Source organism: Chelonus insularis, unplaced genomic scaffold, assembly GCF_013357705.1.
Source record: "Chelonus insularis isolate UGA/USDA-ARS -01 unplaced genomic scaffold, ASM1335770v1 contig_72_pilon, whole genome shotgun sequence".
Classification (NCBI taxonomy): Eukaryota; Metazoa; Arthropoda; class Insecta; order Hymenoptera; family Braconidae; genus Chelonus; species Chelonus insularis.
Genome location: NW_023276729.1, coordinates 260,727 through 279,763, shown reverse-complemented (window position 1 = coordinate 279,763; position 19,037 = coordinate 260,727). Strand labels below are relative to the sequence as shown.

Sequence of the window (19,037 nt, the reverse complement as noted above, 5' to 3'; positions counted from 1 at the left end):
GATTTATTAAACGTTCAAATTATATTTTTCTTTTCTTTTAGCATGATCAATAAAATTGTGAACTCTCACATTCAATGAAATGTAATAATAAATATTGACTGATTAAAAAAACAAATACTTGAGTATTTCTTTTTTTTATGCATTTGAAAAACCAAAACGAGTAAAACAGTAGACAATCTAAAAATCGGTTTAAGAAAGCCGTCCATTATAAAAACCAATCATTATTGTAAAATTGAAAACACATATGCTTAGTAATAAGTAACATAATTCGAACGAACAAACTTTAAATTTCAATAGTAAGCACATATGTTACGCAAGTTATCGATATTTGCGAATAACCGTAGAGTGTTCGACACAATGGTGAAAAGTCGATTTTTATTGTTGTAAACAATTACCATTTATTCATAAAATTCTTCAGCTATAAACGTGATTGTTTATTCTGACTTGGCAACGTTCAATTATCACAAATAGCGTGTAAATGTCAATAATGACATTTACCAGGTAATGGACACAACATTAGAAAAATTTTTCAAATAAGCATAAAAAACGTTAATATCACAAATTCAATAGGTAATTATCTAAGAATAATGTCTATTGAATGAAACAAAAAAAGAAAAATAGCAAAAAATTCCGAAATTACTTGTTATTCAAGGAATGAGCTTGGTTATATGAAGAAAAATTGTCAAGAAAAAGATAGTCATTCAAACGAAAATTGTAAGCTTTGTGGTAAAACGGGACATACTGGTAAACATTATTTTAAGAATTCAAGTATGGTTTTATCAAACGTAGAGTGTCAAATTTGTGGGAAAAATTGTTATATTGCTACATCGCGTCGATTAATTAATCATTCGAATGAAAGTTATCCAAGTAAATCTTGTAAAAAATCTGGTCATGACATTTCTAGTTGTTTTCGTCTTAAAGGTAAAAAATACGACGAACAGGAAAACTCAAATGCGTCTCGCCAGATGGGCGCGAGGTCAGAGGCACTTCAAAAGCGTCCAGTGACATTGACTTTCGAGGAAGAAACCGAAAACGAGTATTAATCATGAGCGTGAAATCGAAGAATATAGATAATCTATGGTATATTATTTTAGGCAAGACAAATGAAAATAAAGATATTATTGTAATAATAGATTCGGGAGCTTTGCTGAGCTAACTTAAATTTAATTATGTAAATGATCCCACGAAGATTGATAAAAATAAAATTGTTGGATTGCACGGTATTGCAAATGTACCAATAAAGATACTCGGACGTGTGAAAGCTAAATTGTTGAATGAATAGATTGAACGTCATGTGAACCCTGATACTTCAGGTATTCTGCATGCAGGTATTGTGAATTGCGGTTTTTCACAACTTACGGGGTAAAAATTTATTATAAAAATAAAGTAATGGAAATAGATAGTGTTTAATATCTCTTTAAAGAAGCTAATAGAATCGAGGACGGAGTGATGTATGTTCCCTCTCGTAGTGAATCGACTTTTTTCGGAAAAGTTAAAAATAAAAAAATTGTCGAAGATTTTGTCTCAAGATTGAAAGCGTGTAAGGGCGTATTTTTGGGAGACTGTTTAGTACGTATTAATGATAATCGTGCTTATATGCAGATTTTTAATACGACTGAGAATGAAAAAAAATGACTATATCTAACACGCCTTCTTCCAATTCGACGTTTTTATACTCTCAACAAACACTCATTCCTGCGCTCATCATAGGCTTAAAATGCGCTGGCCCTGGCAATGCCTTTGTAAGCATATCAGTAGGCGTTTCCTCAGTGTGAGTGTGCACTAATTTGACTTTCTCTTTTCGCAGCGCTTGACGTACGAAATGATATCGCATCGCGATGTGTTTCGTCCTTGAATGATACACCGCATGTTCAGCTATTGCTTTAGCTCCATGGTTATCATTTTCAATCGTTACACATGCCAACTCCGGCATTTTCATGTCAAACATCAAATTTCGTAAATAAATCGCCTCTTGAGTTGCCGCTGATAGCGCTACGTACTCGACTTCGGTTGTCGAAATCGCAACAGTCTTTTGTTTACACGACCGCCAGATAATCGCCGCACCGCTTAACACAAACAAATATCCCGTATACGATATTCTGTCTCTTTCATCCGCTGCATGATCCGCGTCTGAGAAACTAACTATACCAAGTTCATTTTTCTTGTACACAAGTCCTTGATATTGTGTACTTCTTAGATACCGCAACACACGCTTCGCTACTGCCCAATGTTCTCAACCATATTTTACATTGAATTGCGCTTATCTATTCACAGCAAATGAAATACCTGGTAGCAACAGCCAAATATATCAACGAACCTATTAGCTGTCTATATGGTACTTCCTTTTGATTCTCACTTTTACGCGACACTTCAATCGGCATTTAATCGCGGCTCGCTCGATGTATTTATGGGTTTCGACTCATCCATACCAAACTTTTTCAACAAGTCTCTCACGTCCCCTCTTGACTTAATATGATTTTACCGGCCTCTTGTTTTATTTCTACACCGAGACAACAACTTGCAAGGCCTAAATCCTTTATATCGATCGCTTTACTCAGTCCCGCTCGAATCTCTTGCAACCTTTTTGTGCTATTTGACGCGTACAAGATATCGTAAACATACACAACAACAAATGTTCGCTTTCTCTCATTCGTGTTATAATACAGGCATGTGTCGCTTGCCGCTGATTTCAAATTTACATTTTTAAGCACTTTGTCCAGTTTCTTATTCCAGCTTGGCGTAAGCCATACAACGCTTCGTTCAACCGACACACTTTTTTACCTTCTCGTCATCCAATTGAAAAACGTTAAGATTCTTTCTTGCTGCCAACGTCATCAGTAATCTTACTGAATCTAAGCGAGCTACAGCTGCGAACGTTTCAGCAAAGTCGATTCCTTTATGCTGAGTAAATCCGCGTACAACTCTTGTTTTTTGGCGCTCTAAGCTCCCATCTGGTTTCATTTCATTTCGCAGTACAATCCTGCATGTAATGACCTTTCTGTTCTTGGGCCGCTTAACCAGTGTCCATGTATCATGCTTTATTAACGCTTCTATTTCATCAGTAATTACTTCCAACCACTCTTGAGATTTGTAGCTATTTATCGCGATCTTCACCGACAGATCGACTAAATTCGTCATTTCTATCGCTTGAATATCATCATTTGCAGCATCAATGGACACTTCATTCTCGACTTCGGACTCATCTTCATTTTCTTCTCGTTTGATATACTGTTCTCTGTTTTCCTCTACTACCTGAGCGCATTAATTTCGGTCTACCCACTCCTTGCATGGCAGTTGACCTCACCGATGATCCCACTGGTAAATTTACTGTAATCTGCCGCACCGACGCACTATCTCTTCTCGCAGATTTCTTTTCACCATTTTAGTTGGATTTTATTTCTATCTCAACTCCGCTTCGTTTGTCTTCGTCGAACTTCTTAGTTGACTTGTTGACATTCCTCTCTACCAACTCTTCTTTCACTCCCTCTTCGACGAATCTTGCGTCCCTGGTTATCACAACTTTTCTGTCCTCAGGAACGTACACTTGATACCCCTTTGATTCTTCAGAGTATCCCACCAGGACGCCTTCTTTCGCCTTGGGTTCAAATTTACCGCTACCATGCTCCTTTTGTAGCACGTAGGCTTTTGCTCCGTACGCTCTGAGATTGCTTAGGTCTGGTATACACTCACACCAATACTCATACGAAGTATGACCTCCCAAACTCGCTGTCAAACACCTCGAATACTCTCGCCCATTGTCTGTCATCAGACACTTCATGCGTTTACCAGTCTGATTTTCGACTCGCGCTTTGTACTCTTTAAATGCTTGGAATATGTCACTTCTATTTCTGAGAAATATTACTCTACACCATCGACTGTAGTCATCAATGAACGTTACAAAATATTTTGATCTGTTGAATGACTTCGTCCTCGCAGGTCCCCATACATCAGAGTGCACTGTACTTAATACATCTGAACTTCTTTGGGATCTTTTCGGAAATGGCAACGCTGTCGATTTTCCGCGCATACATACGTCACACGGCTGTGATAGTTTCTTACTCTTAATGTCTGTTCCCGTAGCTAGCCCTCTCTTTGATAATCTGAGAATATCCCGTACATTCAAATGGCCAAGTCTTCGATGCCACACATCTTCACTCACAGCGCTATTATTTACAAGATACACTTGCTCTTGTTTTCCATAGAAATAAGGAAGATTTCCTTCGTGCTTAGCAACGAGTTTTATTTTCCCGTCTTTTTCGCGCACTGTCACTCTATCTTTTTCGAATAGGAAAGTGGATATCACTAGCTAACAACAACTTCTCTTTCCTCGTACTTTGAATTTCTCGAAGAATGTTTACATCGTTACACGTGTGCAATGTACAGCCACTATTCAAACAACAGCGTCTTATTCAAGCATTGTCTTTTGCACCTAATAATTCTTCTAGCGCTATACCTTGGGATAATGCTCCAATTACTTTTGATGACGATTCGCGTTTTGAATTTTCTTGCGAACTCTTTTCTGGACACTCGGCAGCCTAATGACATACACCGTGACATTTGAAGCACTTAAATCGAAAATTTTCTGCTTCCGTGGCTTCGTTGCTCTGCTGCTGTTTCCTTGAGTCAAATTCTTCTAAAGTTTGATGTTAAGCTATTGAACAGCATGTATGACAGCAATTCTGGATTTATAGGAATATCCATCGATTGCAATTTCGCTGTGACGTCAAAGAACTCCATCAACTGCGTTCTCAAGTCATCATCTTCGGACATCTTAAACGTTGAAATAGGTTTTAGTAGACTCGCCTTCTCGGCCAGCTCTGTTGAGGCAAACTCTCCTTGTAACCTGTACCATACATGCGCTGCTGTTTTCAACCCTTTGACTACTCGCAAGAAACTGGGGTCAATTGCAATTATTAAATCTGCCCTTGCTTTGGCGTCGTCGTCGTCCCATTTTTCTTGCGCTACCTTCGACGCTTCTTTTTCCGCTCCTGCTTTCAGTTTCGGCCGCGGTATCCTGACGCACACATGCTTCCAGGTACCATTTTTTACTGTCACAGCTTCCATTTGCACTGACCAACTATCATAGTTGTCTTGAGTAAGCCCTTCCTATTCTTATTGTCCTGTGCCTTCACACTCGGCTTTATAAGGCTTTAAAAGACAAAAGCCAGTATATAATAAAAAGAACCCTGACTTCTGAATTTTACTTACTTATATTTATGCATACTTTACAAACTCAGTTATCAATTCAGCACTTTTTTTAATTTCCATTAACATGCTGACCAGGCCATTCCCTATGCAACTTCCTAGGACCACAGAATTAACTACCAATACCAACACTTAACGCCTTCCCTGCCCTCATACAATCCTTCTTGACAAAGAACGAATGAACTTGCCTTTTTACCTGAATTGACCCTTAGATTTGCAGCTGTACTGGGTGGTTTAAGTGCTGCCCTCGGAGATCAGACATGTGATAGTGAAATGGCATATGTAAATAAAGAAGAGTTATTTTGACGGAAAGTACTTTTTACATTTTTTCTCTCTTTGCAGTAGAGGGATCAGAGTAGGAGTAGGTGAATTAGTTAAGAATCCATATCAAGAACTAGTTTGATCTTATTGAATTGAGGAAAACGATGAAGCTAGTAGAAGTCATAATTACAGAAATATTCATCATATATCCCAAAGTAATGAATTAAATAGAATCTAATAAAGTAGGCTTTTGCCTTAGTCAAACAAAGAAAAAGATAAGTTATGATACTTCGGTGAGTGCACAAGATAAAACCAGTGTTCCAACTTGTCACAATGCTCAAACTTCGCGTTAATTATATTTTTTCTTCACAGTTTACCTCAGACTCCAAGACAGCTATTGGTTAGTCTTACTGTAACTCGTAACGTGTTCAAGGACTTGAAAGAAGTCCTTAACTCACATTTCGCACGCCAGAACGATGTTTAATTGTACTTATTTAACCTCCTCAAATCTCTGAGCAATCATACGTTGGGTAGGCAATGATAAGGTATTCTAATGTTGTGTATGACTCCAATAAGGCCGTCACCGTGATTGTTTATATTTCGCTAGTCGCTAAATCATAGATCCGTTGCTTATTTTACTCAAGATTCCTGCACACAACTTGAATTTTTTTTGATAAAGTAAATATAATCTGTATGCTTGTAAAAAGAATTAGGTAGACTACATAGAGCCTCGCAAGGTCAATTTGGATGACAGAATTTATTACAAAGATCAAAGCAATGTACCCTTAATATGTTCGGTAATGGACACAAGAATTACAAGCTCTATTTCTCAGCTTATTAAAGGTAATTAAATTAATAAATTTTATAGAAAATTAAACTATCACTTTGACTCACTATTGCATAACTTAAATCGTCTGGCAACGTATGAAAATTATATAACAGATTTAGTGGAATGATTAACGAATGTACAATAATTAGTTAATGAAAATCTATTAGACTCGAAAGAAATGTCAAAGAAGTATTATAATGAAAAAACGAAAGCTATCGAGTTTCATATAGGGGATAATGTTTTCTTAGAAGAAAGTATGAAGCCAAAAAAAAATTAGGAGATTATTATATTTGACCATTCGAAGTTTTAGAGATATATCCAAATGAAAATGTTGATATCAATCAAAAACTATCCGAAAATAGTTCATTTTGATAGATTGAAAAAATCGAATAACCAAGGAAAAGGATCTAGATTTTTGTTCTTTTCCTTGAGACTTAAGTCTTCTTTGTCTCGAATATTATATTGATAATAATTCGACGTTGGTAAATTTTTGTATGATGTTAAGGTGATCATCAAGTTATTTTCAATAAATATTTAAAGTGATTCCTGAGTGGAAACGTGAATATGGCGCTGACTGGAGCATCAATTACGGACCAATTAATTCGAATATATCTTGACCAGAGTAAAAAAATCATCTGTTCCAAATGTTATTATAATTTTTCAATAAATTTTTTTATTGTTTTTATGTAAGATCCCCTTATCCCTGTCTATTGGTAGAGAAGCTAGGACTAAAAAGAAGGAGTTAAATCTCTAAGGTTAATCATATGGTTTACATTGTAAAATCAGAAACTTATTTCTAAATATATAGTTGCATTTTATATTCATGGAAGCTTGGACTAACAGGGGGTTTTCTTCAATACTTAGATTTATGAATATTGAAGTTAAAAATAAATCTAAGATTCGTTATGCACTTCGTTAACAATCCGCGTGATTCCTTTTAGTTGTACTACACTTTTATTAGAGCAGAAAAAGAACATAATAAAGAGATGAATATAATACTGATTTTTATCACCCAACTCAATCGAATAATTCTTAAGGGTGAAAACTCAGAATGAACTGAGTCTCTTTAACGCGTCTTAGTACGCCCAAAGATATTATGTTGGTGTTTCTACAGACCTTGAGAGATCAAGTTAATGAATTTTTCGTCAGGTTGATGGATTCTTCGTAGGCGAGCGGAGGTGGACGTTAGGCGTTGGTCCTGTTGGTTTCTAAGAGAAAGTTGAGAACATTTGTGGAAAAGTACTGGATTTCCAAACATCAGACTCAGTATAATATGTTGTCATTGTTTGTGAAGACCCAGATATTTTGAAGGATTTCGTTATCATTTAATAAAATAAATATTTGTTATATTTTAAGACATAATTTTAGGAGCGAAAAATGCCGGACATAACGCCGCTGTACGCTGAGACAACAATATGATTTACAAGAAGCTAATTTAAGCTTTCTTGAAAAATTCAGTGTAATAAAAAACTATCCATAAAAGACTACGAGTTGTCATTTACTGACTCCAATCATTACAGATGTTTGTTTTCGAGAATTAAGTAAAGGAAGATTCAATTAAAAAAGAACAAGTTTACGCTTGCAAAAAATTACTCCTAGATCACTTACGTATATTTAATCGTGTACTCACTGAACTATGGAATTGTATAGAAGCAGTAATTTCAAATAATTTAGAATAATTTTGATTTTAATTAACAATTTTTAATCCTGAGTTTTAATGACAAAAGCCATGTAATCGAAATTTTCAACTTTTCATGTGTTTTAGGCAACAAATATTTTGAAACAAGCAGAAGGAGTTCTTACGCTCACAGTTTGCAGCACGAAAAATTCGAACGAAAGCCATGGGATAGAGGACTCTCTAACTCATCAAGCTACAAGAAATGATCCAGAAAAAATTGCTGGCGATAAAAGTATGACTATTACTAACTTAAATTTAGTACACTAAATTATAGTTACAGACAGTTCATGTATTGATTTGCATATGGATCATTCGGATATTCGAAGAATGTAAAATAAATAAGAGAATAATTGTAAAGTAACATTAATGTTAGGAAAGGATCCTACGAATCCTTATTCAACAAACTTTCATAATTGGTAAACGTAAATTTCTAAGTAAGAAGTATATTCTATTCCTTAAAATAAATGGCTTATTATACGATTGAATGCATATTTTTATAATATCGTTTCAGTCTCTTTCGGTCGAGGGTCTTCCATGAATGCCGAAAAAATCAGGCACCGCTGACCGGTTTATACTTCACTAAATATTGGCCAATTTCTTGTAAGCTATTGGCGATGATTATGTTTTAGTTCTTTATTATACTTTTGAAGTTTAAATCAATTTAACGCTGACTATCAAAATAAATTTATTTCGAAAAAAAGAAACCGAAAAAGGCAAAAACAAGATTTCAACAGTAATAATAAAAGTAAATAAGTAAATGAAATAATATCGTAAATATTTTTTTTACGCATTCATTAATGCTATAATTAAATGTATTTCTTAGCTACCTTGTCATTTATTTTTCTATAAACTCTATTCAAATATGTTTGTTTTCAGTTTTTTAGCATTAAAACGTAATCATATTTAATGTCTTCGAGGAATATTTTCTAGGCATTGATAAACAAAACTAGTAGACACTCTCTTAATTCAGTCAATTAGTTAATGTACACACCATGTAAATATTTTTTTTTAGTATAGTATTAAAAAATTATAAAAATAATTATAAATAAAAGCCTTTAACTGACACCAAACTAGGTAATACATCAGAGAAAAAGAACAACGATTAAAATTTTTTATATATTGCTAAGAAATCGTTTTAAAATCCATTAAAAAGGATTCTGTTATACCAATAAATTGGCATGGCAACTGCTTAATAGTTAGAATGCTCTTGTTTATTTTTTTAAAATCTAATATCCCTAAAATTAGGTTAAAAATAAAAAAAATGAGTAGATAGAATTTTTGCGCTGCGAATGGTTTTTCGGAATCCTCGTGTAATTTTACTAAAGGAAAAACCTTGGTCCAAAAAAAGAGATGAAATTTGCTGATTACATTGCATCTTTAATGGACTATAGTGCCCGATAATTACTCTCATTTTCATCTTACTAACTTTATATGAATGAATTAAAAAATTGCATGAGAAATCGTACACTTTTCACCAGTATCTACAAGACATATTCTTATAAATCCTCATAAAACAAGTGTTATTTCTTATGCAATTTTCCGGATTATTCTTATAAGTTTATAAGAATCTATAAAAACTATTTGTATAGTTTTCTGTCGGAATTTATCTTTCAGCAAAAAAACACTTTAAACAAAACAAAATTTTCGTGTATAGATGAATCCATAAATGTATCTTCTTATTTACTCATCCAAATCGATTCTTGTGTCGACACTCGTCGAAAGTAGATGTGTTTGCAAAAGCAGTGAAATTAAGTGTATCAAAGTAATTATTAAATCGATGTCTCAACTACACTCAAAAAGGAAAAAAAGAAGCCCAGACTCCAGTTTACTGCACCGGCTTCACTTTCACAGCCATCTCAACAATGGAAAGTGCATAAGTAAATGATCAACCAGATATGGACCTTGAATACCCAGAGGCAAACATATCATTTCCACCAACCTCACTTAACATTACTGTTAAAAAGAATCACAATGCCAATTTTTTGAACAACTAGTAGATAGCTGGTAGAGTAAGCGTTAACAACAAAAGACGAAAAAAATGTAGCGCTAGAATTCGTCTCTAATTGAACTCAATCGATATTATTCATAAACAATCCTCGGACAAGACTCACAAACATCACAACAAGACACCACAATTACCAACGCACAAAAACCTTCTAATCGAAACAAGAGCCAACCTAATCCCCCACCGATATTCATACTCGGCATGCAAACGATCTCAACTCTTGCAAACAAAATAACTGAGGTTACTAAGGTCAATAGTTACTCATACGAAGCAGTGGATAAAGAGCGTCAAGTTAAAATTATGACAGAATCGATTGAAGCCTACAAAAAAATAATAAAAATATTGAAGAAGGAAAAAGCTATATACCATACATACTAACTTGAACAAGACCAAGCCTATAGAGTAGTTATAAGATCGTCGTACCTATCAGTGCCACTAAGTGAAATGAAGGTAGCATTATAAGAATTAGGACACAAAGTCAGAAACATATCCAACATATGCAGAAAGAGAACGCGAGATCCACCCCCAATATTTTTCGTCGACCTCGAGCTTAGTCCCAATAACAAGGATATATACAATCTGAAAGAAATTCGATCCGCTAAAATACAAGTAGAACCGCCAAAAAAGAACGAAATTGTCCCATGTACCAGATGTCAGATGTATAGGCCCACCAGAAAATATTGCAACAGACAACATAAACGTGTTAAATGCGGAGAAGAACACAATACCACTTCGTGTCAAAAAAGTAAAGTCACTCCAGCGACCAATACACTACGCCAGGGATTTCACCCGGCAAACTGTGAAGAATGCCTTATCCATCGAAAAAACGATGAAGATAAAGTAACAGCATTTGTAAATCACCTATGAAAAGTCTTCTGTCCTCAGCTAGCTAACATGCAGAAACATAATTTCAAAGAAGATATCCACCAATTTCTTGAAAGCCTACTTTCAGTCGACATACCAGTAATCCACTGCTTACCAACTAAAATACTTAAAACAATAAGATTAGAAATAAATCAAAAAAAAAAAAAACACCGGGATACGACAACATCACACCAAAAATGCTCAAGAAACTACTCAAAAAGCGCTTGTCTTTATCACTCCATTATTTAATGGAATCATTGAAAGTTCTCACTACCCAAGCTAATGGAAATACTTCAAAATAATAGTAATACCTAAACCAGCAAAACAACTAGAATCAGTCCCTTCCTATAGACTTATTAGTCTTCTACCAATTCTCTCAAAGCTATTTGAGAATCCACTATTAAAGAGAATAACTCCAGTGATAGATGACAAAGGAATCATTCCCAGTTACCAGTTTGGCTTTAGAAAAAGACATTTAACCATTGAACAAGTTTATAGAGTTGTCAAACTAATCTCAAAGTGACTAGAAAAGGAATTATTTTGCACTGCGGTCTTCCTGGACATAAAACAATCCTTGGAAATGACTCAGATAGGGAAATATTACTTAAAAATTACTTCCCTTGCACAAAAATTTCTATCGGAGAATGTTAAATCATAGAGGCTTCTTTAGAATTTGAAGAGGAAAAGTTAAGAAATTTTTGGTACTCGAAAATCGTCTTATGCGAATATACAAATCTGAATCGAAATTGAAATGGTGATTACGAACCTACAGAATTCGGAAATTTCCTATAAATACAACTGAATAGGATTATAATGCCGCCAAAAAAAGTTAGCATTATTTGATAAGTTGGACTCCTTCAACATCCATGAGAGATAAATAGATATGAATCAAAAAATACGACTCAACAATTTATTTTTCGGTTAACGAATCAAACGGCATCACTTACTTTTAAATTCTTTTCAGATTTTACGAGGAAAAATTTGATAATTTCTCATGAATAAATTCAGAAATTAAAAAATATTATTTGCATATTGCTTCTCATAAAGTCTTATAGTATTTGTTTCTTTAAAATCTTACAGTACTAGATGAAAGGAAAACTCATTACTTCTACGAGTAGATTCTTATTGCATCTTATAAGAGTTTTCTAATATATTCTAATTAAACTAACTCAGGAACAAGAACATATTATTAACCTATAATTTCTTATTATCACTTATCATAGTGTTCTTAATCATTCCTACATATCAGAGTTCAACATTAATTTTTTTTTTCTGTAGTATTATAGGGCAAAATTGTCAATTACTGCTGTAATAGATAACTTGAAGAAAAAAAAAAAATTACTGAATAATCATTAATAGTGAAAATAAAATTACAAATTAATAAAGTAATGTAGAATTTAATGGATTTAAATACAAATTAACGAAGGAATTTGTAATTTTATTGATTAGATTACAAATTACTTTTATAATTGATGATATTTATAGCGAAATTACAAATTACAGGAGTAATTTGGTATTTTTTTTTTAATTACTAAATACAGAAATAATAGATGATTAAATTATTCGAATTTCAACATTACTAATTAGTAATTTTACTAAGAATTAATTAGGATTTTTATTCTATTATGGATGCATTACGTCATAATAAAAAAAAATGTTCCAATATGTATATCAATGATTTAACGTATGGTTCAATAATTAATTGAGTGTTTTAACATTTACACATATATTTCGATCATAACACTAATGTTTAAGGAACATATTTATGTTTTAATAATTGTTAAGATATTTTAAAGTTGAATCACACAATGAAACGTTCTAACTTATGTTTCAATGATTAAATATATGTTTTAACAAACTTCTTTATGTTTGAATAGTCGAATATGTGTTTTAATGTTCTTAATTATGTTTAAAAACAATAATATGTTTTAACGTTGGATTATGTGTTCGCAAAGAAGGACAAATTTGTAATTGTTGAACAAATATTCAAAAATTCGGGAATTACCTATTAAATTCAATTCTCGTTAACATTTTCTGCTGTAATTGAAAGATTCTTTAGTTTTGCAACAATGTATAATTTATGTAAACATTTTTTCGGCTGTAGAAGTGGCGTCCTTCTCGTAGGTACAGCTGGAAATCTCTTCAATCAATTGTTGAGATTGAGGAGAGCTAACAGCCGCCAACAATTACTTTTATTCTAATATTGCAGACAAATTTTCTTGTCGTGATAACAAACTTTTCTAAATCGCAAGCCACCACTTTGATTCTTGCGTATCTATCGAAGTGATCATAGACTACAAACGAAATAGTCCTAGTCTTTAGCCGGGTTGCTTCCCATTTTCATTACCATTGAAGAGATCATGTGTTTATTCATCTTTTGGTAATAAATCACTTTAGTTTATTCTCCATCTTTCTTGGTCTAACCTACATAAATTTAATAATTGTAATGGTTGTAAATTTAACATAAAGGAATTTAAAAATATTAACTTTCTGAGGATGATGACGACCTTGGTTGACGAGGGTGATCAGCATTGTTGTCTTTTTCTAAAACCGGTACTTCAGCAGTAGATGTTTCCATATTGTGCATATTTGTTTCTCTTAAGAAAAGAAATATTATATTTTCTCCTAAAAATTCTTACGAATGCTGAATTATATAAATCTTCAGTACATATTTTTATATTAACAAAATCGAGATTGAAAATAATTTTTAAAAATTCTTACGTTTGCAACGATCACATTCAAGGTTATTCCTCGTGATCGTTTTCATAAAATACAAAGTCTTCAAAGCTGTTAGCGTTGTAGAAATCAGCGTTTTTCAGAGGTTCACGTTACGTAGTTAAAAGTCACTAAAATGCAATCTTGAATTATGACATGGTGGGGGGCCCAATGTTTCAAATCATAAAGGCTCTTAAGCAATTTATTTAGTCTCGTGTCATTGAGAATGAAAAAATTTTATAACATGGCATCATCAAGACAACAATTTGAATCTTCTTCATCCATCATTCCATCAACGATCAATAAATACTATCAATACGATACAATTGTCTGTCGCCTTAAAATAAACATTTGGAGTTACTTATCTTCAACACGAGAAAATAATAACAAAGATTCTTGAACAACTGGCCACTGTCTACAAAACATCCCCGATTGTATCAGTTATGGATGTCGAAATCATCGTTCAAGAATTGTGTAACCTTTTCAATGAACACGTTGTGCGTAAAGCAATGCTTTAAGAATTATTAAGAAATATTTTTATTATAACATGGTGTAAAACTATTACAAATAATTTTATGTAAACATTTATGCGAAAAACCACTATAGTAATTAAATGTCAATAAAAATATTTTTCACCTAACCCACAAATTTTTAGATTTTGATTTCTGCATTAATTTCGGGGTGATTTTCTTTTAATATATTATATAAAAATAAATTTCAACTTTTTAATTTTCTTAAAGTAACCGAGTGGTAGTTATTTTCTTCTCGAACACGCATATGTACGTATGTAAAGAAGGATTACCAACTAGCAACGATTATACGGCTGATCGCACACCGAAATCATATGTGCGACACATATGCAAATGTGCTCTTAACATTTTTTGTTGCACGGCAACGTGTCATTAACAGCGAATCAACAACGTAAATTAAAACGGCACGTTACTCTCTTACGGCTCTCAGCTTCACGTGAAAGTACTAAGGCGAAAAAGAAGATCATTTAACGCGAAGGGTGTGGTTTTTTACCGATTCTTTTGGCACCTATTCTAGGCAGCTTAATATAAAAGTTGATCAATGGCTGAAAATAAAACATGGTTTCAATACCTGAAGAGACTGTGAGGAATTTTTAATCGCCCGATACGAAATTATCAACTCGCTTTATTCAAGAAATGAATGAAATATTATGTTCTACAGTTGATCAAAATGAACGTGAGAAGTGGAATGCCTTTTTACAAGTGATGAAACGGTATTTGCGATTGATCAATAATGTAAGCCGGTCTGCAGTAGGACATATGGTGACAGAACAGGAAAATCAATATATAAATCGCCTGATCATATTATCGATCAATCTGTTATTGATAGTATGCCGAAGAAATTCCGACCAAAAGCAAAACTTCTCTATGGACGCTTGAAAAACATGCCTGATAATATTATTTCGTGGAATAACACAGAGCTTGTTAGGATTGAGGGGCAAGTTATACCAGGATCTAATATTATAGATCTTCTGAATGACGCTACGAAAGCTAAAAAAAATGAATATGCTATAGGGAGAAATCAGTTTGTACATGTTATTCATAACGGTTACGTGCCACGGGATTACATAGAAAACAAGGATTATTTGATCCTGAAACAGTAGAAACGTTCACGCCGATAGGTGTATTACAAAGACGACGGCTCATTATAACGGATGTAATGCTGAAGGATCTTCATCAATGAAATCATGAAGCGAGTCAGAGGCGCCTGATGCTGTTCATTTTTTTAGTGCTCGTAGCAGTAAATCTCGAATAGGTTCAGGAGTTTCAAAGTGAAAGTGCAAAGATAAATGGTTAAAATTTTCGTTTAAGTAATAAAACTTACGCCCGTTGAAATTAATTTCAACAATGAGTTAACAGCTCTTCCCAACATAAAGCATGAATATGAGAACAATAAGTGCTGTAAAGAATCCAAAAAGTCTAAATATAGTGTTGGTGATTTCGTTAGTGTCAGTAAAGCAAAAGCAGCTTCCATGAAAGGATATACAAGCGGTTGGAGTGAAGAAATTTTCAAAATTATTCGCATATCAACGTTCCGTCAACCACCTGTTTACATACTTCAAGATCTCAATCATCAAGATATCGATGGTATTTTCTATGCTGAAGAACTATTAAATTTTGGTCAAAAATTGTAACAGCAGAAATAAAAATGGCTTTACAAAAAGACGAGTTCCACATAATATTACCCAGTAATAGTAGCATGCTTTATTTCCCTGATAATACCACAACGCACTTTACTACGCAGTTATCCCAGCCTCTTAAATTAGCTGGCAAGTGGATCGTGTCTCTAGAAGAAATGAGTATTCCAATGAATGTTCTGAATTTACCTGTAAGAGATGCTACAGTTTTATTCATACTTATACATAATGTTGATCTTTTAGATTTGTCCAAAGTAAACGTTACTGATCTTTATAATTTAGAAAATGCTGAATTCATTCGACCCGCTTGCCCTCAGGTGTGTATCAAAGCCTCGATCATCTGATCGTTGAGTTGAATAAACTCATTATTATCAGTGAGCATATAAAATGGGAGATGAACCCTGGCGGCTATATAGAAACTACAATGGTTTGTGAGGACAGCTGTAACGGCGCTCACGTAGTTCAGCTATCGCTATATCTCCAACAGATTCTTGGATTTTCAGCTGAAGATAAACCTGTGTTATTGCCGCTTCTGAAAAGCACCCAGACAAACCACATTTATGCGTCTATCCCGTGTAGCTTATTTGTTTACACAGATATTTGTGAGAATTATGTATTACAACTACGCATTGTGCCCCTTAACATGCATAATTATACATATGGTTCAATGCAAAAAAAAATCGTTTTCAACAATGCGCTTCATCTCTCTTTTGAAGGCAGATATTCGTACAATAGAAATAGATATAAGAGATGAATTTGGCCGAGCTATACCATTTGAACACGGCATGTTGACTGTAACGTTACATTTCAAAAAATTAATATAATCTTGTATCAAGAAATTGACTTTAATATCCTACAAGGCGGGTTCGGTCGTGGTGGATACAGTCGTATTAGTCGAATTCACATTAGATCCCCCAATCAGTGCGGTCATGGCATTAGCAGTTTTTTAGGAGGCTTATTAACCTCCCAGTGGAAAGTTATAGTATTGGGTCCGATTGTGCGGATCCCGAATTTTGACATTCCTCCACGTTTCAAGGTCCCCAGAGTCAAATACGATCGTTTTCCAGTGGATTAGGTTTTCAAAAAAATCGGTCCAGCCCTTTTTTTTGCAGAACCAAGAAACTAGCAAAAATAGAAAACGACCTGAATTTTGCAATTCATAAATTATACCATTTTTTAGACAAAATTTAAAAATCTTTTAAAAAAGATGAATATTAAATGATTAGATTACTTGTATGAAAATATGATGACAATATTTCATCGAAAAAAAAATTTTAAAAAACCAAATCAGCAATGAAAGAATTTTAAACTCGTGTCAGGATTAAGAAAACAGCATTAAAGACGCTATAATAATCAATAATAATTGTCAATAATATAGAATTGTGTCCATAACAATTGAACATTATTACTAACAAATGATTATTGATCATGGTAATATTTAAATAATAAGTTTTGAATTGTTATAAGCAATAAAAATAGGGATCCATTCTATATATATAAGTACTTTTTACGCATAATTTTTTCTTTTACTAAAAAAATGTTACTAACCGTATGACATAAATGAAAACATACTTTTTTCGTTTATAACAATGAAATTTCTTGTAAATAATAAAAGCGGGGATCTACGATATAGATTTGAATTCTTCTAACGCAGAATTTTTTATTTTACGGTTCCTATTCGAGGTGTTTTTTCATTTTTTCCACTGGAAAGTTGGTCGTGTGGACCTTCCGGGTCGCACCCAGTCCACTGCAGAGCACTGATATTTTAGATCTGTACTGCCATTTCTGAAAAGTGGTGCAAAAATTATAGGTAAAGAAGCTTTGAAGTCAGGTTTGAATGTTGCCGATGATGTCTTTGATAATGGCGTATCATTAAAGAATCTGCTCAAGCTCGTTTATGAAATTCTGAACAAAATTTGAAACGAAAAGCCTCAGAAAAAATTGATAGCTTGATGAGTGGCTCGGGCTATATACCGCTAGGTTCATTGCCACATCAACAATTGTTCCTTGACAGCCACTTAGAGATCATCAGTCCTCAAAAGAGAAAAAAACGCTCTGTAAGAAAAGTCAAAAAAGCAAAAAAACAGGTCCGTTAAGGAAAAAAGAAAAGGAGTGAAGTCCTCAAGGTTAAAAGAAATAAGACAAAAAAGACCACGAAACACTCGTGTTAGAAATCACGATCTATAGCAGGTATATTTGAATGATCATAATGGCTTTTCTTCATGTTCATTCTTGTGACTGTGCAAAAGCAGAACTAGAATTATTCTCACTTATACAAACAACAATTGAAGGCTCTTAATAGGTATTTTATAAACTGTTTTCATCATTAACAGATAATCCACGGATTGAATTTGTGGTACAAGGGCAAGGCAATGAATATATTGATCTTGCACATACTATGTTAAATTCAAAAGTCAAAATTACATCTCGTAAGGCCTTACAGGCTCATCCAAAAACGACGCCAGATCTTAATGTTGGCCCTATAAATAATTTTGTTCATTCTATGTTCAATCAAGTTGATGTTTATTTCAATCAAAAATGTGTGTCACCGCCTAATAATTTACATGCTTGAAAAAACGGTGTCAATATTTACCACGTGGAAAAACCTTTGATTTACTTGGCCATCTACATGGCGATGTATTCAATTAAGGGCGTTTTTTAATAAACAGTGTTGAAACGAGGTCACGTTGAACAATATCTCGAAATTTATTTTGTTCAATGAATGACTCAGCTGTTAAATGCAAAGTTGAAATAATTGAAGCCTCTTCGATAATGAGACGTGTGAAAATATCCCCGAGTACCTGCTTCACATGCTTGAGTTCTTACAAAAACTACCGCTAAATATTCGTTAATACGCGTGGAAGTTAAGGCTCTTTCTGTACGTGGTGGTGTTCATAATGAAACTGTTGACAATGTTATTTTGGAGCAATTATCACGCCAAATAATCATAGGTTCTATTGATAACAAAGCTTTTAACAGCGATCTAAAATTGAATCCTTTTAATTTTCATCATTATAAAATTAATTATCAGTCATTATATGTCGACGGTCGTCAAATTCCTTTAAAACCGCTCCAACCAGATTTTACTAAGAATTCTCTGTATGTTAATTGTTATCACACGTTATCCTCAGGACCAGGCATACATTTTCTGAATGAAGGAAACGACATTAATCGCACGGACTTTCCAAATGGCTACTGCTTATTTGCTTTCGATTTGACACCTGATCTTTCTGCAAATAGCAATACACACTGGGATTCGTTCAGACATGGCAGTGTACGTCTAGAAGTACGCTTCGTATTAAATTGTATTATT

At 33.7% G+C, this 19,037-nt stretch overlaps 1 protein-coding gene across 1 annotated transcript in view; it reads left to right on the top strand.

Moving 5' to 3' along the window:
• The window catches only part of inaD (inactivation no afterpotential D), a 649,339-nt gene that overhangs the window by 519,531 nt on the left and 110,771 nt on the right, over positions 1–19,037 (top strand). Inside the window, exon 11 of the mRNA XM_035090055.1 lies at positions 8,061–8,205. Coding sequence (XP_034945946.1) covers positions 8,061–8,205 — 145 coding nt within the window. The remainder of the gene's footprint in view (positions 1–8,060; positions 8,206–19,037) is intronic.